This window comes from Oncorhynchus mykiss, chromosome 8, assembly GCF_057628025.1.
Source record: "Oncorhynchus mykiss isolate SJ-2025 chromosome 8, ASM5762802v1, whole genome shotgun sequence".
Lineage (NCBI taxonomy): Eukaryota > Metazoa > Chordata > Actinopteri > Salmoniformes > Salmonidae > Oncorhynchus > Oncorhynchus mykiss.
The window spans coordinates 49,511,641-49,522,500 of record NC_143029.1 but is presented as its reverse complement, the minus strand read 5'-3'; the positions used below and the strand labels follow the sequence as shown (position 1 = coordinate 49,522,500).

The window sequence follows — 10,860 nt, the reverse complement described above, 5'->3', positions numbered from 1 at the left end:
GCACCTCGTCTTAATAGGTGTGCGTTTCTTTTTCTTCTAGACCATTTCAAAGGAAACACTTTGGCGTTTGTGAAAATGTGAAAGGAATGTAGGAGACTATAACACAATAGATCTGGTAAAAGATAATACCATCATCTTGTAGCATCATGTTTGAAATGCAAGAGAAAGGCCTTAATGTATTATTCCAGCCCAGGTGCAATTTAGACTTTGCCGTGTATGTGCAACGTTTTAGACTGATCCAATGAACCATTGCATTTATGTTCAAAATGTTGTATCAAGACTGCCCAAATGTGCCTAATTTGTTTATTAATAACTTTTCATGTTCAAAATTGTGCACTCTCCTCAAATAATAGCATGGTATCCTTTCATTGTAATAGCTACTGTAAATTGGACAGTGCAGTTAGATTAACAAGAATTTATGCTTTGTGCCAATATCAGATATGTCTATGTCCTGGGAAATTGTCTTGTTACTTACAACCTCATGCTAATCGCATTAGCCTACGTTAGCTCAACCGTCCCGTGGAAGGGACACCAATCCTGAAGAAGTTTTAAGGAAAATCGGTGCTAGTTATTTATTTTTGAGGGCGGGGGGAGACAGATATTTAAAATGGTCTTCAAAGAGGTTCGGTTTCAGACATTTTTGGAAAATGGGCAGGGACTCTACTGTCCTAGCATCAGCTGGTTCCATTGGTTGCCAGACAGAGCTTCGACAGGACTGAGAAATACCTCACCTTCAGGGCTCCAGACCAACATTTTAGTCAAAAACCTTTAAAAAAAATAATCTTTATCAAGGGTGTTAATAATTTCAGGATCCAGTATTTTACAGTAGAAAATGTAATTTGCAGAGTTTCAGATTGTATGTATAGTTTTAGTCCAATGATTAGTACTTTCTGCTGCCACTTGAATTACAAATACTAATCAATCTGTTTGTGACTAATGTTTGGAAATGCTAGACAGCTCTTTAACAGCATGTCTGTCGACAACCTTTTGACTGACGCTGCCCCAAGTCTAGCTGTCATTCATTTCCCTTTTTTAATAACTTTTAATACAATTGCAATGACAAACCTGAGTGGGCGAGCCCATAGACTAGATGTGTTACCATCCAAAAAGTACTCCGCACGCCAACCGAAACACCCCAGTGCCGCCGACTCCTAACAAGGCAAACTGAAAAAGACAAAACGTGCATGAGTGGAAAAGGAGGGAGAGATACGCTTGCCATTGACGTCTGACCGTCTGCTACCTCTGCCACTACCTCCACCACCCAACTCTCTCTCTCTGTCTCTCTCTCTGTCTCTCTCTCTGTCTCTCTCTCTGTCTCTCTCTCTGTCTCTCTCTCTGTCTCTCTCTCTGTCTCTCTCTCTGTCTCTCTCTCTGTCTCTCTCTCTGTCTCTCTCTCTGTGTCTCTCTCTGTGTCTCTCTCTCTCTCTGTCTCTCTCTGTGTCTCTCTCTCTGTGTCTCTCTCTCTGTGTCTCTCTCTCTCTGTGTCTCTCTCTCTGTGTCTCTCTCTCTGTGTCTCTCTCTCTGTGTCTCTCTCTCTGTGTCTCTCTCTCTGTGTCTCTCTCTCTGTGTCTCTCTCTCTGTGTCTCTCTCTCTGTGTCTCTCTCTCTCTCTGTCTCTCTGTCTCTCTCTCTCTGTCTCTCTCTGTGTTTATCTCAATAGTCTTCAACTTTACTCGCTAGGTGCAGCATGGCCCTGGATGCAGTGAAATAACCCAAAGCAGGTTGGACTGAATTGGCCCCCAACCAGTAGACACTACTGATGTGACTGGATCTATCTAAAGATTGGGAATTGGGATGATATTTACAGCTACTCTTATTAGCATTATAGGGGATAAGAAAGTACTGAAACAAAAGCAGTGAAATTGCTTCTCTTGGCATGTGTATGCACAAAAGCTAGCTTTGGGGGTTTTCCCTTCTCTGCATCCCATTTTGCATGCAAATCAATTGCCTCTTAAGAATATTTCTTCCCAAGCTTTCTCCGAGGCCTCCTCACCACTCACTCATCTTTGCTTTGCACATGCTCACTTTGTGATGGGGTGGCATGATCAGCCTACTGTCAGTCACCAGTAGGCAGCCAATTAGTGATTTTGGCTCTCCACATATGATTGGTGATTGACAGAGCGGTAGAATCTCGCCCATCCCGTTTTCTCGCCCATCTATTTTTTTTCAGGGATTTTTTTTAACAATTTGAAGCTTTATTTTTCTTGTGTAAGATATGTACTGTATTTTATATTAAAATACAGTGCCTTGCGAAAGTACAACCCGCCTCTCCCAATGTGGCGTGGATCTTTTTTTTCTCTAAAGTACAGTGCCTTGCGAAAGTATTCGCCCCCCTTGAACTTTGCGACCTTTTGCCACATTTCAGGCTTCAAACATAAAGATATAAAACTGTATTTTTTTTTGAAGAATCAACAACAAGTGGGACACAATCATGAAGTGGAACGACATTTATTGGATATTTCAAACTTTTTTAACAAATCAAAAACTGAAAAATTGGGCGTGCAAAATTATTCAGCCCCCTTAAGTTAATACTTTTTAGCGCCACCTTTTGCTGCGATTACAGCTGTAAGTCGCATGGGGTATGTCTCTATCAGTTTTGCACATCGAGAGACTGACATTTTTTCCCATTCCTCCTTGCAAAACAGCTCGAGCTCAGTGAGGTTGGATGGAGAGCATTTGTGAACAGCAGTTTTCAGTTCTTTCCACAGATTCTCGGTTAGATTCAGGTCTGGACTTTGACTTGGCCATTCTAACACCTGGATATGTTTATTTTTGAACCATTCCATTGTAGATTTTGCTTTATGTTTTGGATCATTGTCTTGTTGGAAGACAAATCTCCGCCCCAGTCTCAGGTCTTTTGCAGAATCCATCAGGTTTTCTTCCAGAATGGTCCTGTATTTGGCTCCATCCATCTTCCCATCAATTTTAACCATCTTCCCTGTCCCTGCTGAAGAAAAGCAGGCCCAAACCATGATGCTGCCACCACCATGTTTGACAGTGGGGATGGTGTGTTCAGGGTGATGAGCTGTGTTGCTTTTACGCCAAACATAACGTTTTGCATTGTTGCCAAAAAGTTCAATTTTGGTTTCATCTGACCAGAGCACCTTCTTCCACATGTTTGGTGTGTCTCCCAGGTGGCTTGTGGCAAACTTTAAACAACACTTTTTATGGATATCTTTAAGAAATGGCTTTCTTCTTGCCACTCTTCCATAAAGGCCAGATTTGTGCAATATACGACTGATTGTTGTCCTATGGACAGAGTCTCCCACCTCAGCTGTAGATCTCTGCAGTTCATCCAGAGTGATCATGGGCCTCTTGGCTGCATCTCTGATCAGTCTTCTCCTTGTATGAGCTGAAAGTTTAGAGGGACGGCCAGGTCTTGGTAGATTTGCAGTGGTCTGATACTCCTTCCATTTCAATATTATCGCTTGCACAGTGCTCTTTGGGATGTTTAAAGCTTGGGAAATCCTTTTGTATCCAAATCCGGCTTTAAACTTCTTCACAACAGTATCTCGGACCTGCCTGGTGTGTTCCTTGTTCTTCATGATGCTCTCTGCGCTTTTAACGGACCTCTGAGACTATCACAGTGCAGGTGCATTTATACGGAGACTTGATTACACACAGGTGGATTGTATTTATCATCATTAGTCATTTAGGTCAACATTGGATCATTCAGAGATCCTCACTGAACTTCTGGAGAGAGTTTGCTGCACTGAAAGTAAAGGGGCTGAATAATTTTGCACGCCCAATTTTTCAGTTTTTGATTTGTTAAAAAAGTTTGAAATATCCAATAAATGTCGTTCCACTTCATGATTGTGTCCCACTTGTTGATTCTTTACAAAAAAATACAGTTTTATATCTTTATGTTTGAAACCTGAAATGTGGCAAAAGGTCGCAAAGTTCAAGGGGGCCGAATACTTTCGCAAGGCACTGTATGTATTACTAATCAACCATAATTCCTAAAATTGCACACCTTGTCACACATTGAACTTGATTAGCAATCACTATGGAAATCAATATCCAACCCCAGTATTGATGAGCATTAATTACACTGAGTATACCAACAATTAGAAACACATTCCTAATATTTAGTTGCACCCCCCTTTTGCCCTCAGAACATCCTCAATTCATCGGGGCATGGATTCTACAAGGTGTCGAAAGCGTTCCACAGGGATACTGGCCCATGTTGATACCAATGCTTCCCACAGTTGTATCAAGTTGGGTAGATGTCTTTTGGGTGGTGGACCATTCTTGATACACATGGAAAACTGTTGAGCGTGAAAAGCCTAGCAGTGTTGCAGTTCTTAACATAAACTGGTTCGCCTGGCACATACTACCATTCCCCGTTCAAAGTCACTTAAATATTGCCCTTTCGCCTTCTGAATGGCGCACATACACAATACATGTCTCCATTGTCTCAAGGCTTAAAAATCCTTCTTTAACCTGTCTCCTCCCCTTCATCTACACTGACTGAAGATGATTTAATAAGTGACATCAATAAGGAATCATAGTTTTCACCTGGATTCAACTGGTCAGTCTGTCATGGAAAGAGCAGTGTTCTTAATGTTTTGTATACTCAGTGTATATACTGTTTAGCCTTTCGCCTGATATATTGGGTCGTGAAGTGGTTGATTAGCTTAATAAATACAGCTCTGAAATGTGGCTTTTTAAACTTTAACTTCATGCTTACCCTGCTACAGGGCTAGCCACATTGTCAGAGTACAAACCAGCATTTAACTCTCATGCAAACCTTCAGGTCTAGCTACATTGTCAATGTAGCTCTCATGCCAACCACGCTAAAGCACCATCGTTAGAGTAGACATCAGCCTTTAGCTCTCATGTTAACCTTGCTACAAGGCTAGCCACAGAGTCAAAGCACCAGGTGGTGAGGGGCTTCTATATTTTCTCCATACCGACATTAGACATTCTCCATACCTTATGCCCACCCCCCCTTCCTTTCGCTTTCTTCCTCAGCCGTCACTCAATGACAAGCGTAAAAAGAACCTATTTTCCCGAAAGTTCCCTTTCTACAACAAGGATGCAAGCGAGCAGGAAACAAGCGATGTTGACCGTAAGTACAGCGAGATCAAGAGACCGTTTACACCCGGACATTCTGGGTTGTCAATGGTAGAGATCAGGCACGGGAGGAGAGAAGAGGCCAGTGAAGGCACACCGGACACAGTGGGGCAGTGTTGGCAACAGGGGCCGAACCATGACCCCAGCCCACAAGAGAAACATAAAATTCACCCATGTAACACTGGGTAAAAAATGGGCCAGTCCAACTTTGGATACGAACCAGTCTAGCATCCTTCTCGTAAGAGCCGGTTTATAGTCAATTTCCCTATATAAATTGGACAGAGCTGCAATGTAGCCTATCACAAACAACATGAAGTCTGTGTATCAGCCTGTTTTCTCTCCTGTTGAGCCAAGATGGCCACCCTGTTGCATTGCCACAGCAGTGTCCGGTGGTAGTCCTCCCCCACTCGTCTCTTTCTCTCTGTGACTCCAGTAACATTTTGTCCTTGTGGTTGTTCTTTCCTTGTTTGGCTTGCTCTCTGCTGACTGCTCCACAGGACAACCCTGACGACATGCTATCCAAAAGCCAGAGTAAGTCGTCCCCCCCCAGTCCCCCATCCAGCTACCCACCGCCACCCATATACAGCACTCCATCTCTTCACAATCTTTATAATTTTCTCACTTCTCCTGACCTTATATCAGGGTTATCAAGTGAAATATGCCCCCTGAGCATATATAATATAATTTGAACATTCAGTGTCCCCTCTCTCCCTTTCTCGGGTTCATTCTCCACACTGTTCCTCCAGTGGTTTCTCAGCAGTGCTTCATGCTCATCTCAACCCCAGTCTCTCTTCCATCCCATAACTGAGCTGACCGAAGGCTTACAGCTGTCTCGTGTCTTTGTACTTTAAAGGGATAGTTTACTTTTTTTTTTGCTTATTTTATTTACAAAACTATTAAATGAAAACATCCGGGGTAAGTTAAAGATGAGCTAAAACTTCACTTTTTAGGATGTTCTAATTTCATCGTTTTGGAAATAAGCCAAAACTTTACATTAAACCAGGTAAGTCCATCCAGATCACATTTCCATCCAGAGCCTATTTTTATCACCTCATACAACATCTGCATGTATTTTTCTCATACAACATCTACAGTGGGGAGAACAATATTTGAAACACTGCTGATTTTGCAGGTTTTCCTACGTACAAAGCATGTAGAGGTCTGTATTTTTTATCATAGGTACACATCAACTGTGTGAGAGATGGAATCTAAGACAAAAATTCAGAAAATCACATTGTATGATTTTTTAAGTAATTAATTAGCATTTTATTGCATGACATACGTATTTGATCACCTACCAACCAGTAAGAATTCCGGCTCTCACAGACAGTTAGTTTTTCTTTAAGTCCTCCTGTTCTCCACTCATTACCTGTATTAACTGCACCTGTTTGAACTCATTACCTGTATAAAAGACACCTGTCCACACACTCAATCAAACAGACTCCAACCTCTCCACAATGGCCAAGACCAGAGAGCTGTGTAAGGACATCAGGGATAGAATTGTAGACCTGCACAAGGCTGGGATGGGCTACAGGACAATAGGCAAGCAGCTTGGTGAGAAGGCAACAACTGTTGGCGCAATTATTCGAAAATGGATGAAGTTCAAGATGACAGTCAATCACCCTCTGTCTGGGGCGCCATGCAAGATCTCACCTCGTGGGGCATCAATGATCATGAGGAAGGTGAGGGATCAGCCCAGAACTACAAGTCAGGACCTGGTCAATGACCTCGAGAGCTGGGACCACAGTCTCAAAGGAAACCATTAGTAACTCACTAAGCCGTCATGGATTAAAATCCTGCAGCGCACGCAAGATCCCCCTGCTCAAGCCAGTGCATGTTCAGGCCCGTCTGAAGTTTGCCAATAACCATCTGAATGATCCAGAGGAGGAATGGGAGAAGGTCATGTGGTCTGATGAGACAAAAATAGAGCTTTTTGGTCTAAACTCCACTCACCGTGTTTGGAGGAAGAAGAAGGATGAGTACAACCCCAAGAACACCATCCCAACCGTGAAGCATGGAGGTGAAAACATCGTTCTTTGGAGATGCTTTTCTGCAAAGGGGACAGGACGACTGCACCGTATTGAGGGGAGGATGGATGGGGCCATGTATCGTGAGATCTTGGCCAACAACCTCCTTCCCTCAGTAAGAGCATTGAAGATGGGTCGTGGCTGGGTCTTCCAGCATGACAACGACCTGAAACACACAGCCAGGGCAACTAAGGAGTGGCTCCGTAAGAAGCATCTCAAGGTCCTGGAGTGGCCTAGCCAATCTCCAGACCTGAACCCAAATGAACATATTTGGAGGGAGCTGAAAGTCCGTATTGCCCAGCGACAGCCCCGAAACCTGAAGGATCTGGAGAAGGTCTGTATGGAGGAGTGGGCCAAAATCCCTGCTGTAGTTTGTGCAAACCTAGTCAAGAACTACAGGAAGCATATGATCTCTGTAATTACAAACAAAGGTTTCTGTACCAAATATTAAGTTCTGCTTTTCTGATGTATCAAATACTTTTATGTCATGCAATAAAATGCAAATTAATTACTTAAAAATCATACAATGTGATTTTCTGGGTTTTTGTTTTAGATTCCGTCTCTCACAGTTGAAGCGTACCTATGATAAAAATGACAGACCATGCTTTGTAAGTAGGAAAACCTGCAATATCGGCAGTGTATCAAATACTTGTTCTCCCCATTGTACATGTATTTTTCCCTCATACAACATCTACATGTATTTTTCTAATAAAAACATCTACACTGATACCACTAGAAATATGCCCATACATGAAACACTCAGTGTGGATGCTCTTGAACTGGGCAGAGCTGGCTTGGATTAGTAGACTTGCAAAAGACGAAGAGTCACTTTGGAATGTGTTCTGTCTATTTGTGAAGCCATACAAGGGCTCAATTGTCTGAAAAAATATATATATATCTGAGAATGAGCATGCTCTTTGTGTACATGTGGACAGTTGTGTGTACGTGTGCCCCAGAATAGTGATATATTTCTACGTATAGGTTAACAGTTAAGTATCTTATTTTCCATTGTGTGTAACCTTAAAAAGTGATGAAATTTTGATGTGTGTAATGGTCACTTCTTTTGTAACCATGCAAAGTGTTGTCAATTGATCACAATGACACGACCTAGCTCATTTTACACTAGCATCTCCTATCTGCTTCTCTTACTTCTGTATTGTTGTGACCCATAAGGAATTTGTACCAAAAAGCCACTCATTTCAATCACTGTATCATTGCCTCCATTGTGGCTACTTAGCTGTGACTTTTTCCCGATTTTTTTTAAAGTTTCCGAAATTTTGCAACTCTAGCCTACTTACCCATACGTTCCTGCTTTGTTCTAATTCCAGAACACATCACTTCCAATGCCAGTGATAGTGAAAGTAGTTACCGTAAGTCTACAAGTAGTTTTCCACTGCCCAATTAATGAATGCCTGCTTCTCTGCCTGGCGCCACAACACAGTATAATACTGCACTGGCAGTGCTAATGTGAGCTACCAAATCAGTACGTTAAATATGTCCGTGTGTGAGGCGACATTTGCCCAGTGACCAGCTAGCTAATGCTTTACTGATGGCCACGCTGTGTGAGTGAATGGCTGGTTCTGATGATTTGTCCACATAACAAAGGATCCTAACACCTTTAATGCTTTGTTTTTTACTTTGAGGTATGTTTCAAATGGCACTGCACTATATAGAGAATAGGGTGCCATTTGTAATGCACCCATGGAGAAGACTCCAATGTTAGCCTTAAACAACTGACCAGGAAATTGTAGCATGTCCCTCACCAACATGCCAGTGTACTACTGTATATCTAAAATGGACTATTAATGCTCTTGTGCTTTGCTTGTTCAGTTGCTAACTCAGTTAACCCTCTCTGATTAAGCTTATGACAATGAGGGCTTGTGTGGCTTGAATTGGAATAAGTACTCAGGTGCTGCATGTACTCTCGTGTCGCTGTGTGTGCATGTGTGTATTAGAGGTCTTCACGGGTCCACCAGACCCAAAATTCCAAGATTGGACCCCGGACCGGTCCTCTGTTAATTTAATTGGTGAGCTGATGAAATACTTTGCAAGATTGTTATCTGTGTCAACCAATTGCAACTTAAAACGTATTGCTTAGGCTGGCCAGGTCCAGCTGAAGCTGGTTCCAACCGCTCACCTCTTGCACCTGTTGCTGAGAAGAGAAGAGAGAGGAGCCTTGGCCTGAAGTAAAATGAAAGTTAGAGGAGAAAGATTAGAGTGAAAAGAAGCCAAGAACGGGAATGGCCTCCATGGGGACACGTTTTAATATTCTAGTGGACAGGTCGCTATTCAGGTTTGATGCAATTTTCTATCTTCTAATTATTTACCCTCCATGTTTATCCTTTGTTTTATCATTATATTATTGTATATTATTATGAATATTGTTGGCCTATTTATGCTAATCTAAACCAGTTATTTAAATATGCAAAAAGTGTTTCATTCTGTTGAGATAATTTCGTTGGCTAAATTAATTTCCAACTGTAGGCTAATCCTAGTTTTCGCTGCAATATACAGTTGAAGTCGGAAGTTTACATACACTTAGGTTGGAGTCATTAAAACTTGTTTATCAACCACTCCACAAATTTCTTGTTAACAAACTATAGTTTTGGCAAATCGGTTAGGACATCTACTTGTGCATGACACAAGTCATTCTTCCAACAATTGTTTACAGACAGATTATTTCACTCATTCACTGTATCACAATTCCAGTGGGTCAGAAGTTTACATACACTAAGTTGACCATGCCTTTAACTTCTTGAATATAGGGGGCGCTCTTTTAATTTTTGGATAAAAAAAAACGTTCCCGTTTTAAACAAGATATTTTGTCACGAAAAGATGCTCGTCTATGCATATAATTGACAGCTTTGGAAAGAAAACACTGACATTTCCAAAACTGCAAAGATATTGTCTGTGAGTGCCACAGAACTGATGCTACAGGCGAAACCAAGATGAAATTTCAAACAGGAAGTGCCCCAGATTTTGAAGGTGCTCCAATGGCGTTCCAATGAGTCCTTATATGGCTGTGAATGGGTCACGAATGAGCTTAGACTTTCTGTCGTTTCCCCACAGTGTCGACAGCATTGTGATGTATTTGTAGGCAAATCAAGATTGACCATTTTACACTACATATTCGCTTGGTGTCCTCTGTCGCAATTATTGCGTAATCTCTAGCTGCGTGTATTTTTCCGTTTGCTTCCGAGGAGAAACCCAACTGCCACAAATGATTTATCATCGAATAAATATGTGAAAAACACCTTGAGGATTGATTCTAAACAACGTTTGCCATGTTTCTGTCGATATTATGGAGTTAATTTGGTAAAAAGTTCGGCGTTGTAGAGACTGCATTTTCAGATTTTTTTCTTAGCCAAACGTGATGAACAAAACGGAACGATTTCTCCTACACAAATAATCTTTTTGGAAAAAATGAACATTTGCTATCTAACTGAGAGTCTCCTCATTGAAAACATCCGAAGTTCTTCAAAGGTAAATTATTTTATTTGAATGCTTTTCTTGTTTTTGTGAAAATGTTGCCTGCTGAATGCTAGGCTTAATGCTATGCTAGGCTATCAATACTTAAACAAATGCTTGTGTAGCTATGGTTGAAAAGCATATTTTGAAAATCTGAGATGACAGTGTTAACAAAAGGCTAAGTTTGTGAGTGAATATATTTCTTTCATTTCATTTGCGATTTTCATGAATAGTTAACGTTGCGTTATGGTAATGAGCTTGAGGCTATGATTACGCTCCCGGATACGGGA

The 10,860-nt window shown here is 41.5% G+C and overlaps 1 protein-coding gene across 50 annotated transcripts in view; it reads left to right on the top strand.

The window, feature by feature from the left end:
- Positions 1-10,860, top strand: part of dlg1b (discs large MAGUK scaffold protein 1b) — a 261,565-nt gene that overhangs the window by 234,881 nt on the left and 15,824 nt on the right. For 26 of the 50 annotated variants that reach the window (XM_090181824.1, XM_090181820.1, XM_090181819.1 and 23 more), the window contains 2 exons: positions 4,974-5,070; positions 8,431-8,472. In XM_090181824.1, coding sequence (XP_090037950.1) covers positions 4,974-5,070; positions 8,431-8,472 — 139 coding nt within the window. Of the gene's footprint in view, positions 1-1,659; positions 3,810-4,973; positions 5,071-5,572; positions 5,607-8,430; positions 8,473-10,860 lie in introns of those variants that run through there. The other 24 variants (XM_090181826.1, XM_090181813.1, XM_090181799.1 and 21 more) reach the window with 4 other exon arrangements.